General features: G+C 34.8%; 1 protein-coding gene across 7 annotated transcripts in view; it reads right to left on the bottom strand.

Moving 5' to 3' along the window:
- Positions 1 to 407: 407 nt before the first annotated feature.
- The window catches only part of LOC139967703 (dynactin subunit 1-like), a 44,879-nt gene continuing 31,932 nt past the window's right edge, over positions 408 to 13,354 (bottom strand). For all 7 annotated transcript variants that reach the window (XM_071971727.1, XM_071971729.1, XM_071971728.1 and 4 more), the window contains 11 exons: positions 10,139 to 10,241; positions 9,497 to 9,587; positions 8,649 to 8,777; positions 8,272 to 8,414; positions 7,444 to 7,616; positions 6,410 to 6,468; positions 6,017 to 6,088; positions 4,896 to 5,057; positions 4,155 to 4,304; positions 3,256 to 3,351; positions 408 to 2,370 (listed from right to left, as the gene is read on the bottom strand). In XM_071971727.1, the coding sequence (XP_071827828.1) occupies positions 2,233 to 2,370; positions 3,256 to 3,351; positions 4,155 to 4,304; positions 4,896 to 5,057; positions 6,017 to 6,088; positions 6,410 to 6,468; positions 7,444 to 7,616; positions 8,272 to 8,414; positions 8,649 to 8,777; positions 9,497 to 9,587; positions 10,139 to 10,241 (1,316 nt within the window). In that variant the 3' untranslated portion in view covers positions 408 to 2,232. The remainder of the gene's footprint in view (positions 2,371 to 3,255; positions 3,352 to 4,154; positions 4,305 to 4,895; positions 5,058 to 6,016; positions 6,089 to 6,409; positions 6,469 to 7,443; positions 7,617 to 8,271; positions 8,415 to 8,648; positions 8,778 to 9,496; positions 9,588 to 10,138; positions 10,242 to 13,354) is intronic.

Raw genomic sequence — 13,354 nt, 5'->3', positions numbered from 1 at the left:
ACAAGCGGTATCACACACAGATCAAACACACACACACAGAACACTCTCCGCCTGCATGAATGCATAGGTTACGATTATCATCGAAACTAAAAATGGTAGTTTTGCAGCTATGATCAATAGTTGATTTTTTTTCTATATACATCATTTAACAACATACAACATTGACAACAAATACAACATAGACCACATATACAACATAACAGACTAATTAATCACCTGCATCTCTCTAACATAAAGGTTAAAGGAGATGGGTAAGTTATCTTTGCCTTTAATGCAATGATAATAAGAATTGGTGGGGTATTCTCAATACTTTATATACTAAATGGTTTCAGTATGTGTCAATGCAAAATCTAAGAAATTATCCATTTCATTCGGTACTTAAAGAAAAAAGACAATGAAATACATAATTGTGTTACTCCAATATCTATTTCACCCAAGATTTTTTAAAGTTATATAAGCACACACAGCATAGGCGTAGGAGGGGGGGAGGGGCTGTGGGGCTGGGGTCACTGCAGACCCCCAACCAAATATTTTTGTGAAAATTCGGGCAATATGCTGAGAATTTTTCGGGCACCTACTGAAAGAAAAATAAATTGCAATGTGTTTTTCAATGTTAAACTTATATTATTATTATTGTAACAACTTCCCCAAAAGTTATAACCAATATGGAAGGGTAATAACATAGCATATGATTGTATGTAATTGGCATGCGATGTAATAAACCGATGCATGCCTATATGATATGCACTTTCAGATATTGAACGTGTGCGGAATGCGCGAACAATTTTGGTTATATTTTTCGGGCAAGTCGTTACAGCCCCCCCAAATGAAATTGGGCTCCTACGCCTATGACACAGTCTGACAGCATAAGACTACATTTAAATACTAAAACACGATATACCAGCGTTTAATCAAATTCCTGCAACTCAAAGTAAGGAGCCAAGATATAATAACTCAGCAATAAATGATTATTCTACCTTAAGTTAAGCTGTAACCCTTCTATAAAATAAAACTTTTCAAGTTTTTCATATTACTGACAGATTGCACCAACTTCTCTAACAAAAAGCTTACTACATATATCTGTGTAAATGGTCTGAATGTTGCTAAACTTTAATGGCTAGGAATTTTTTTTTCTTAAGCAGGACCCAGCCACAGACGTCCTAGAAATGTCCTAGAAATTTGGATTGTCTGGACAAAATTGAATCTGTCATGCCACAACCATGTATATGCTTTGGTAAATGTCAGGTTATCTAAATAACTTCTGGACTTTACAATAATCAATATCAATAATAATCAATATCAATCAACGAAAATGACATGGAGGTTGCAATTTTATCCCTTATGAAACTGTCATGTTTACACATAGAGTATAGCAGTAAACAAACGACTTGATTGGCTCATTCAAAACCCTGTCTGTGAAGAATACTAATAAAAGAGTAATCAGTATTGTCTCTTCACTGAACATTGTGAAGTAAACCAGAGCGGTTCAAATTAATTCTCAATCTTTTGGTGACGTTGATCTTATTATGAACATCTTTCAAATATTCCTTTAATAACTTAAGTTAATTGTTGCAATGTTCACTATAGCACATGGATAATCTTGCTGTTTATGTCCTTTGGAAGGGTATAAATAAGTGTGTTGTTACACTAGTTTTTACATACATATGAAACAAGCCGCATACATTTGACATTAACAAACAACGAATTAACACGCCAGATAGAGATAGATAAATTATGATAAAGAACATCCATTTCCTAATATGCAGTAAATTAACAATGAATAAAAGCAAATTAAATAATACACTCGTTTCTTGTTCTCTCAACTCAAGCCCAAATGATGTCTACCATGTTGGTCCTATCTAGTCCCCCGAAAAGTAGCATGAGTTTCTATTGGTACTATACAGTTTTGTTTGTAATAATTGCAGACGAGATATTTTTTGAAGTTTCGAGTCAAACTACTTTTAGGAAACTTGCTTGGAGTTTTCTAGTCACTTTTTTCTTTTGACCACACTGCACAAGTGGAACTAGTCCATTCAGCGGGTTCACATGCCTGTTAGCGCTTTCACACAATCTATAAACTTCACAGGCATTGTGACCAATGCGTAAGCGCCCTCTGAGAGTCCCATTAGCTTCACTTGATACTGCTATGAAGACAAGATTCAAGAAAGCTTGCAAGAATGAAAAAAAAGTAATATTGCCACTATTCAGCATATTAAAGACAGTGCAACAGTGTTATTGTATTAGTTTAGCATGCAGGTTTCTTAATTGTGGTTGGCTAAGCTTCACTGCTATATGACAGGCCTCTTGACCTTTCCCGGTTGGCATGGTGATACGACCAATACAAGGAGGAGATGACTTCTCATCTCGAACCTGTGAAATAAATTGGATAAATAACTTTATAAGTATTCCAGGATACATGTCAACATATCATCCAGATATGATAATCACATTAATATCAATTATGTAATTCCATTAAAGCTCCATTATGCAACATTACCTTACGAGCACAAACTAAACGATCCCTGACTATTCACTTTTTTTAGCATTACTGCGTAGTAAATAATCACAAAGTCATGATGATGTACCAGCAATCAGGCATATGTAAACATTTAACTACCACACTGTGTCCCTGTGCATGTGTGGTAATGAGGCTATTGAGAACCTATTTAAAACAGATTGGTACACTTTAATGACTATAAGGTACAGTATTTGAGAAAATGTGTCCTTCAATCAGATTGCTCTGCTCTCAAGATGTTACATAAGTTGCCTGTGTAAATAATATATATATATATATATATATATATATATATACCCCAGTATATATAGTTAATGTACTCTTTGAATGCAAAAGTCAAGACATCAGCCCATATCCGTGCATGCATCTGAGTAATGTTATGATGGCATTATTTTCATGTGAAAGCAATGTTTTGTTTGAATTTTGAGCCAAATTTTTACCAAACCAAAACAAAATACATTGCCATAATGGTGCGATCATTTACTTACACGATATTACTGAAAAAGATATTGTTCGGAAACCATGGAGATTGAATGCATAATGAGGCTATAAATCACAAAAAACATAATAGCAAAGCTGAACTGTTTCCATACAAATCAATCTGACATCCTACAACATTAATGACCCACTTGGTATTTTTTTTAAATTATTTTAGAAACTGCTCTTGAATGAAAAGCTTCCCTTTTTTTTTTGCAAAAATATTCTGCAAAAATTGCAATGTTTAATCAATGAAATTTTACCTTAGCAAATTCTGAAGATATAAACTTTGAGAAATCTCCTTTCGTCTGAGCGCCTGGTCTCTGACGAGTCACCAGTTTCTCTGTTTGTAGCTGAACCTGTGAAGTGGAAGATTGTAGAGATGGGGTTTGAAATGCCTCCTTGTTAGGTCTAAAGTTGGAATCTAAGCATTTAAAATAAAATTTATCTGGCTTTGGTACTGACATAGGCAGGGTAAAACTACAGAACTGATTGAAAACATACCGTCAGTCTTGGAACAAATAAAATACAAGAAAGGCTAATTTTACACAGAACAGCTCATAAGAATACTCAAAGTGACTTTAAACTGATCATGATATGATCACCTTAGTGATCTCTTAGATATCCTTTGTCAGTACATCAGCATTGTTAGACAATTTGTTTACTTATGAAAATGAAATCACTCACTTAAAGCTAGCTTGTTACAGAGAAATTAAAATCACTCAGACCTTTTTCATCAACCCAGTTTGATATCAAGAAAAGAAGCCAGGTTTGAAACTTGGAAGACCTCTAAAGGTTTTCATAGATTTTGAAATGCAATTGGGTGAGAAGAGTGCCATAGCACTGCAAATATACATCTGTGTGGGTTATAGGTTTTAAGCTTCAGTTTGTTAACAATCATTTCAGCTTCCCTGATCCTTTGAGCGGACATATCTTTGTCTGAAGTTAGGCATGTTGCTTTCAGCATTGCCATGCACCCTCCTCAAGTTACTCCAAACCAAGCTGTGATTGCATTTCAGTTATCAATTGGACACACACCATCCTCACCTTAACACATTATTTTCTAATACTAAAATTATTTTAAGGGATAGAATAACATTCCAGGAGAAAGCAATAGGGTGTATTTTATATCCAAGTGAGAAGTAAACTCTAGCCTGCTCACCTCGGCTAGGGTCTGCTGAAGTGATATGAGCCTGCTGGTCCGTTCTACTAGTTGGTGCATGGGGAGTGCCTTGTCCAGGACTGGTATGGTTCCAGGTTTGCGATGAGTGATGTCAACAACCCTTGGACTGGCACTGAGCTCCTGAAGATCCTGGATTATAAACATATTTACAGAGGTTTATTGTTCCTTTGCAGAAACCAAAAACGCATGTCACATTTACTAATACCAAGGAAAATAAAACACAGAATTCTGTGAACAAATTAAATGATATTCAAGTCTCTTTACCACAAAATATCCTTTATGCGTCTGTTTAGATACATTACACCTTCATACTAAAGCAACTCAACGTATAGGACACTCTCTACAAGACAAAAACCAGGCTTATCGCTGAATTAAATCTGAAAAAATATAGTCAGTTTGCACCCAGCTGTGGTATACACAAATATGAAACACAAATGACAGAAATCTTGAAAAAAAATTGTGAAACATCAAAGACATTTCATGCGGGACATGACATTATTGTCACTGTTAATTAGAAATCATAGCAATTAATACTGTGGAGTACGAAACGCGAAAAGGGCAAACTTATTTCGTTGTCAAAATAAGTTTTGTTGTTGTCTAAACTAAAGTTGTTGCTGCTGTTTTGTCACAATAGCAGTGGGGCTATTTCATTTGATTAGATTAGGGTGAATTCTACTGTTTATTTTATAAAGTAGCACATTTGATGCTATGTTATCCTACCTTCATTAGCTTTCCAGACTGTCGCACCAGATCAGAGAGCTGATTGGCTGCGGGGGAAGCCTTCTCTGGGTTCTCGACCTCAATGGACACAAACCCAGTCGGACTCATCAATCCCACAGGTTTCTTTGGAACAACTAAAGGTGGAAGCTCATCCATAATGGTCTGAAATAAATATATAAATTCAATATTTCTTCATGAGAAAAACAACAACAACATTAAAACAAATATATATATATATATATATATATATATATATTATTTACAAGTGTGCATTGTTGAAACTTTGCGTCGATGTTAACACATCCGTATTGATGATTTAAAGGATTATACCTAAAATTTCAAACTTTCTATTACTGTTTTTAGGATAATTAGAATCAAAGTAAATGACATCAAGGTTGCAATTTTATACCTGATGGCAAGGTCATGTTTACACATAGAGAAGCAGTAAACAAAATAACTTGATTGGCTAATTAAAACCCAGTATGTGCTTGTAGATGACCCTGAGATTACAACGATCTCATCCTTTTCAACAAGTATTTATATAATTACAACATAGATGTGAAGTCACTCTGTATCCCTTGTGTAGTATCTGTTCTTTCCAAGGGACTTATGATACACATTTGACTTATAATATCCTCATGATCAAAATGGTGACAGTCTCGATGTAAGAGGATTGGGGCTGAGAGTGGATCAATGAAGTTGTTTTATACACAGGACTCTATCTTGGGTAACTATTCTTTATAAACAGTACAATGCCAAGCCACACACGCTCCATGTAGAGTGTTCCTCCTGGATCTAGTGCTGGTTTTCAAATAAGTCGCAATTATCACGGTATATTTACAAACCTTTCGAAAGAAGAATCCCAAATTGCAACAAAACCAAATTCACAAAGATCATCACCACCTTTCTGAAGTGATTCAAGAGATTCACTGTGTGATTCTAATCTGACCCTTGACGTAGGCAGGTCTTTTTACTGATACACTATGTACTTTCTGCTATTAAAGACAAGATAGTCAACATATTAGTACACACAGACTTACGGATATCAGCTTTTCAACATAAATGAGAGCATCAGTACATGCATTTGCCTTCGTTTAGTAATTACAAATGTTTGCTCTCACCTTCATTTTACGACCTCTCAGGTGTGTATTTTCTCTCTTCACATGGTACAGGGCTTTCTTTAGGGATTCAACCTGAGATGAAGCAAAACCAGCATATTAATCAAACACAGGACATGGAAGAAAATAAACATCAAACAGAAGAGATTTTAGTAACAACTCGGTAGAAATGATGTGAATATGATTGAAATTATCATAGCTATTATTGGCAAACATATTTAACAGAAAAATAGTCCATTTTGGAATACAATTTACCAGTCTGTCAATCTTTGTGAGTTCACAATCCTGACTGGCCTAACATCATGTCAGTACATGACATCACTCACAAATACTAGACCAAATCCCTAAAACTTAACTCACGAATCTATATAAAAATTGCTCTAAATTGTTTCTCACCTGGTGCAATAGCAAAGGAGAATCTCGGACTTGTACTTGTTCTGAAGGTGGTGCACCATCTAGGAAGAGGTACAAAGTATGTCGTGAATATTCATAAAAATGTATTTGCTCTATCTAATAAGGCCTGTACACTTCAATACACATCATGAGCGGTAAATGTAAACATACCATATATGGTAAAAAATACCTTCGTCACATGCTATGCAATGCTACATTGTGGCATATGAACCGGGCATAACATCTAGATATATTTCACAACACTCAGATTAATGGTGTTTGATGACAGATCTATACAGAAATGGAAATGCATTGAAGCACTGGGCTATTAAGTGATATGCCTCTCTGCTTGATCAGAATCCATGGCATTTATTGTTCTGACTTAGAGAGACTCCTCACAAGAACAGCTATCACATGATTCCAAAACCTTGGCATAAAAACAATAAATTGGGAGAAGGTTCCTGACCTAAAACAAACTGTCAAAAAGCTTAATCCAAAAAAGAAAGTTTCAAGTGGAGAGTACTTTAAGCATTATGTCAGACTGTGGACCCATCAAGCACTATCTTTAAAATTAAAGTCACACTGGACAAACTAATAATGAAAGGGTGATGAACGTCAAACCAACTGATACCAAGTGTGAAGACCTTTCATTTTTAGTTTTTCATTTTTGAAAAAGATTCCTTTTTTAAATATTACAAAAAGAAATTTATAGATAAATAGTTTTTAGAACTCTAATTGTATTATGCAAACAAAACAATGGCCTTTATGGAATTAGGGACAAATATGTATACAAAATGATTCAGCATAAAACATTGTAGTCATTGTAAGAGTAAAAAGTAAAGTCAGAATGATGACCATTCTACTGCTTGGATTCCAACAGTGGTCTCAGACATAGACTTTAGGAGTCGGCAATTCTTATTTTGTCTATCATGCAGTTCCCCTATCACAACGCAGCAATTCAGGAATGAGCAGTAGGTGTGTCTAAAGCTCTCACACAGCATTTGTTTATATTTATCAGATATGAAGCATGTCCTTACCAGTTTCCCCTACCACAGCAGCAGCTATTGAGGATGGAGCACCAGGCCTGCCTGTTAGACTCTCATAGAGGGTCTTCTTGGAGAGCTGAGTCAATCGCTGTTTCAGTTCCTGCTTCTCTTTCTCCAAAGCATCTATGTCATTCTGCATGTGATCTAATGTGAGATCAAACTCTCTGATAAACAAAAAAAAATAAAAAAACATAAATGTGACCAGGAATAGTGAAATCCCAAATGATCCATTTCCCATTTTTTTACTCAGATAATCACTGCATAACGTCCTCTTGGTGTTTCATTATGTAGAGTATTTAGGCATTCTTTCATAAATACCTTCATTGTTTCAAGATCAATTCTGTGTAAGCTACTTCCATCATCAAACCACAAGGTATGAATGAACCAGCCTTAGTTTCATCATACTAGCCGAAAAAGTGAAGCTTACCAATGTGGTGTCATTGATATATGCCAAGCAATGTTTCCTCACATGATGTACATCCTCCCTCCCAGAAATACTCATTACTCTCTATGTTAAACAGAGAGGTCCTACACCATATATTATATCCTTCTCTCCAATAGTTGGAAAGAAAGACCATAATTTTCTCAGCAACAGTTATTATTAACTCCTTATGTTGCAAGCAACCTACTGAGGTACATACCATTGCAAGAACATCAAGCAGTCTCTCTTCATTAATTAAATTAGTTTTATAAATACCTGACAAGTGTTGAGTTAACTCAAGAATAGTGCATAAGGTGCTGGTAGGATTAAAATGAGACCAGATATTCTGATCAATAACTACGATGGCAAAGACTCAGGATGATTCAGGTTTACGTTACCGTTCTTTCTTCTTCATGTGGTCTTGGGAATTTGATAACTTCTGTTCCAGCTTGTGGACCTTCTCCTCTCCATCTCGACTAGCATTCTCTAATTTCTTCTCCACCAGGCCTAGTCTGACAGATGCAGCACTTACTTCCTCTTGCTGGGGATCAAATAACAGATAACTTTTACAGACAACTTACAAAACCTTATCTGATTAATACTGTCTATCAATCCAGCACACTTCATCTTTGCTACTGGTTGGTGATAGTCTTCTGAATTTATCTTCAAGATACTGGAGCAAAAAATAAGGCTTGTGAAATTCTGTTCTCTCTTCCTTTTTGTGCAGCGGACAGTCTGAGACAATATACAATAGAGGTATAAACATAAACAATACCTTTAACTTGAGTTGTCTTTTGATATCCTTCACTTCATTTTCTTTGGATTCTAGTTTATGTCCGAGGCCCTCTGCATCGCAAATCTCTGCCTTTACTTTCAAAGCACGTTTTTCGACTGGCCCAACGACCTTGGGAGGAAATAAAGAAAGAAACAAGAATTCAAATTTCTGTGTGTTCCCACAGTTCTGTACCAACCAACACATTTCATCAATTGATCAGATCACTTTCACCACTATATCAGGGAAGCCTTGATACTATGTGATAATGAAATCCTATAGCATTACCTTTTCTAATATTAGATTTCATGGGCAAACTTCATTCCCAATAATGGTGGAAATAACTAAGAAATATAAATCCGCTGCATTTACCTTTTTTGATAACACTACAAAATATTCACATGATAGAATATCTGTGCATAATGAATGTTTAGACACAAACTGTTTAGAACACCATGTCCAGGAGCAAGTTTTTGCCGATACAAAAAGTCCAATGCAACTACATGCTTTTCATGTGAATTAATTATTATTAAAATCATTCAATGATCTGGGTTGCCTTTCTCTGTGAGCCTTGAAACAAGCCTAACGTTTGTTGTTGTAAACAATCACAGTTTTGTTTCACGATCTCTTGATGAAAGATACTCCAAACAGGTGACGTTAAATTGATTCAAGACTTTTTAAAAATTCTTGGGATATTCCAGGATAGTCCATAAAGTCCAAGGACATTTTCCAGGGACACTTTTAATTCAGTACATGGAATCTAGAGGAATGTCCCCAGAATTGAGGGGTTGTCTGGTCACTTAACTATATCTGACCTGTGTAAGTACACTTTCTGTCATGTATTGTCTCACCTTTTCTTGTGGTATGTTGGCATCATACTCCCCATTCTGCATGGCTGAGCTGATATTATTCATCACGACCATAGCTTTCACAAGAGTCTCCCTATAAATCAAAAACAAAAACCAACATATTACGATCAGATGTTGATGAAAACTTTAACTTACTGTACATTCATAGGAGTTTATTCTACTTCAAACTTTTTAATTTCAAAATTCCGCATACTTTCTTGATCAGTTCTTTAGCTGTTCATCAAATGGATGTAAAATTTAATGGTATAAAAGGGGTTTCTGTGATTTGCATTAATTTCACTTTTGTTGATTATATCCACCAACGCTAGATATGAAGGCGACAGTAGTGGTGCCATTCTGTAGTGCTGCCAATCGTTGGCCATGTTTACATTAAATATAAATAAATTAAAGTAAATAAATAAATGAATGAATGAATGAATGAATGAATGAATGCATGAATGAATGAATGAATGAATGAATGAATGAATGAATGAATGAATGAATGAATAAATAAATAAATTGCTGTTCCCCAAAACTGGCTAGAAATGTTTATACATTTAGGTGACAGTGCCTCCATTTTCTTTTAACATATAAAACATTGGAAATGACTTTAAATCCTAGGCATCATTCATCTATCTAATATACCTGAAACTCTGGTAAGGTCCTTTGTCATCTTTCCCAAAGACTGCACTGCATGCTGCTTCTGCATACTCTTCTAGCTGTTTAACAGGTATTCCTTCCACGTCACCTATTGTCAAATAAAGAAATTTAGATAAAATGAAAAAATAGATAAAATTTAAACTAATGATCAAGGAGGTTAGGCATCAGGGTGGAATAATTAAACAGAGCTTTGTATAATATCAAACCAAATATAGATAGATCTTTTCCTCAATTCAGATGATTAACTCAGATCATTCATTCAGAGACATTTTATCAGATTTTAAAACTGAGTTTTTGTTTCTGATGTATTAACCGAAGAAGTAAATGCAAACATTATCATAAACTTAAATGATACAGACCTCTATGCTAGGAAACATCATTACATATCAAGCCAAAAGGGTATGTGATTAATCCTTCTTCAACTTGCTTAAGTCTTTGTTGTTGGATGTTTCTTCAAACATCAAAGCTGTCAACTATTTTAACTCTTAATATCAAATAATTTAATGACAGGTTTGAGTTTCCATCTCTCTAATAGGGATGTTCAGGTGGAAGATAATGTAACACTTATGTGGAGAAGAAAAATTATTTCAAACTGTTGGTTGGAAAGCCCCATCTTTATATCTCGTTCCTATTACTCCAGATATGGTTGGTTGAATATGCACACTTAGTGCCTGCCAAACCCTCGATTCTTCCAGAGAGTGAATCATACTACGTAGTCTGTGATGTCATCACTACGGGCATTCTTCAATAAATTGGCTTTTTCTGATATAATTTTCTTTTTGATATATCCTTTAAATGTAACACATTTAGAAAGCTACTTCTAATAGCTGTCCATATCTCTGCAATTAGAATTTCATAAAAAAAAATCAGCTGTTTTTGGTAAATTTTTTCCTCTGTTAATAAAGTGAGTTAAATATTATAAAGAAAAGCAAACACTTTCTCAGCTGAATTGAAGTGATGACATCACACACTGCTGTTGCCAGATGCAAAAACAAAATTGCCAAATCCCATTCTCGCCTTAAATCTCTTAGCTAATTTCCATTATCTAAGATTCCCCAGTCTGTTTACCATTACTCTTCTTCTTATATTATCTCAGAAAATTATTAGTTACGACTACTCAGCGAGCTGTGTATTCACAGTTTTTGTTCTCATGCTAGCCATTTCACTGATGGTAATAGATCTGGATTTAAATAACGATTGGTTCTTGTTTGAACAGATACATGGCCACACCGAAAGTCACAAACATTCCACTGGTTTGTACTTCAATTTGTAGTTTCTTAAAATCCTATCAACAATTAAAAAAAAATTTAATTCCTCTTGTGATTTTTTAGCTTAACAAGTCTGCAGTTCATTCTTCCTGAGAATACATTAGATACTTGTAAACTATTAAGTTATGGATCATTTTTGTTAAAATAAACTTTTGAAGACTATAAGAAGAGAGAAAGCTTTTATGCAGCCCAAATATTTAAGATTTGATGCTTTTTGTTATAGCATGCACACTGACACATCATAACCTCTATACATCACAAGTAATGAATGAGGTGAAAATTATAACAGAGTGAAAGATGCTTAGGTTAATGCAGCTGTGCACTTTTACCAAGTTTGCTTTGCTTGGTATAATCCATAGGATAGTGTTTATTGGCAGTGTTGCATTTGTTACACATCAATCTAATACCATCTGTGGACAGTACATTCATGAGAATTTATATGGTATGGTATGTTCAAACTAAAAATAGACAAAACCTGAAGCGGTTTAAACAGCTGACAGCAGTCTTTGTAAAACTATCATTCTGTGTTATAATTTGCTGAAATTAACTTCCATTGTATTTAAGAGACACTATGAAAATACTACTACACAGGGAACAATGTAAGAACTACCTTAAAACGACAAGAATTACCTTAGAACGGTAAGACTTACCTTAAAATGGTAAGAATTACATTAAAACAGTAAGACTTACCTTAAAACATTAACAATTACCTTAAAACATATTGACTTACCTTAAAATGGTATTGCTTACCAATAACAGTAACACTTACCTTAAAACTGTAAGACTTACCTTAAAACTGTAAGAATTACCAATTACAGTAAGACTAACCCTAAAACGGTAAGGCTTACCTTAAAACGGTAAGAATTACCAAGAATTACTTGGATCATTATGACCGAGCAATGTAATATTTACATATAATTGGATATTTCTTAATCTAACTAAAACATGTAAGTGGTTATAACCGTTCAAACCCTGCCGGCTAGAGAGTAATGTTAATCCGATAACTTTGTGTCCCATCAACTTGATGTAATGCCTTTCTGATTCATTTACATATAAACCTTCCTTGGTTTCGATGGACAAAAGTTAAAAGGCTATGACTTCAGATATGCCTTACACTTGCTTTTAAACTCTGGAGTACACTATCCCCAGATAATTGTAAAACTGAAGGTTTTCCTTAATATCGTCATTTCTGCTCTGAGTTTGATGGAACAAATTCAACAAACACTTTTTCAGGTATACCCTCTGTTGCTTATATGGGTGGAGTTGTCCAGCACCACACTATGACACTGAACTCAATACAAAACACAACTTTAACTTTCAAGATTATGAGAAATTGATCAATGCAACATATCTTAAGTCCAGTGATTAAAACTTATGTCAGTGACATCATATTTATTAACATTTTTATTTCCACCAATGAGAGAGCGCACCCAAATAAAAGTTTAGTAGTCAGCATTGGGTCCAATGCAAGCTGCTGCTGCTTCATTATAAAGTATAAAAACCAAACATGCAGGGTTCCTCGGAAATATGCGCCAAAAAACATGGAAAAATGATAAATTTCCCAGCAAACAGAAAAGGAATGGCAAACATATCAATGTAAGAAAGCCCATACACTATGCAGATAACAAGCCTGTACTGCATTAGTACACATGCCACCATATAATAGCATTATCTACATGCACCCTGGCTTAACACCAAAAAAAAATCAAGATTTGAAAGCAGAGAAAAAAAGGAAGCCTTTACAAAGAGAGAAGAGGGAAAAAAAGTTCCAGTTTATACCTCAAGTTGAATTTTATGACTAAATGTCATTATGCATTGAATCTCAATGGTCTTAACAAACCTTTACTTTGTTTACTATTGTTTGCTGAGAACTGTTTATTGAAAGAACTCACTTTAGCTGACTATTACTGAATAACGGGATGAATTGGGTGCC

This window comes from Apostichopus japonicus, chromosome 5 (assembly GCF_037975245.1).
Source record: "Apostichopus japonicus isolate 1M-3 chromosome 5, ASM3797524v1, whole genome shotgun sequence".
Taxonomy (NCBI): domain Eukaryota; kingdom Metazoa; phylum Echinodermata; class Holothuroidea; order Aspidochirotida; family Stichopodidae; genus Apostichopus; species Apostichopus japonicus.
The sequence above is the reverse complement of the archived record's forward strand: the minus strand, read 5'-3'. Positions and strand labels throughout refer to the sequence as shown.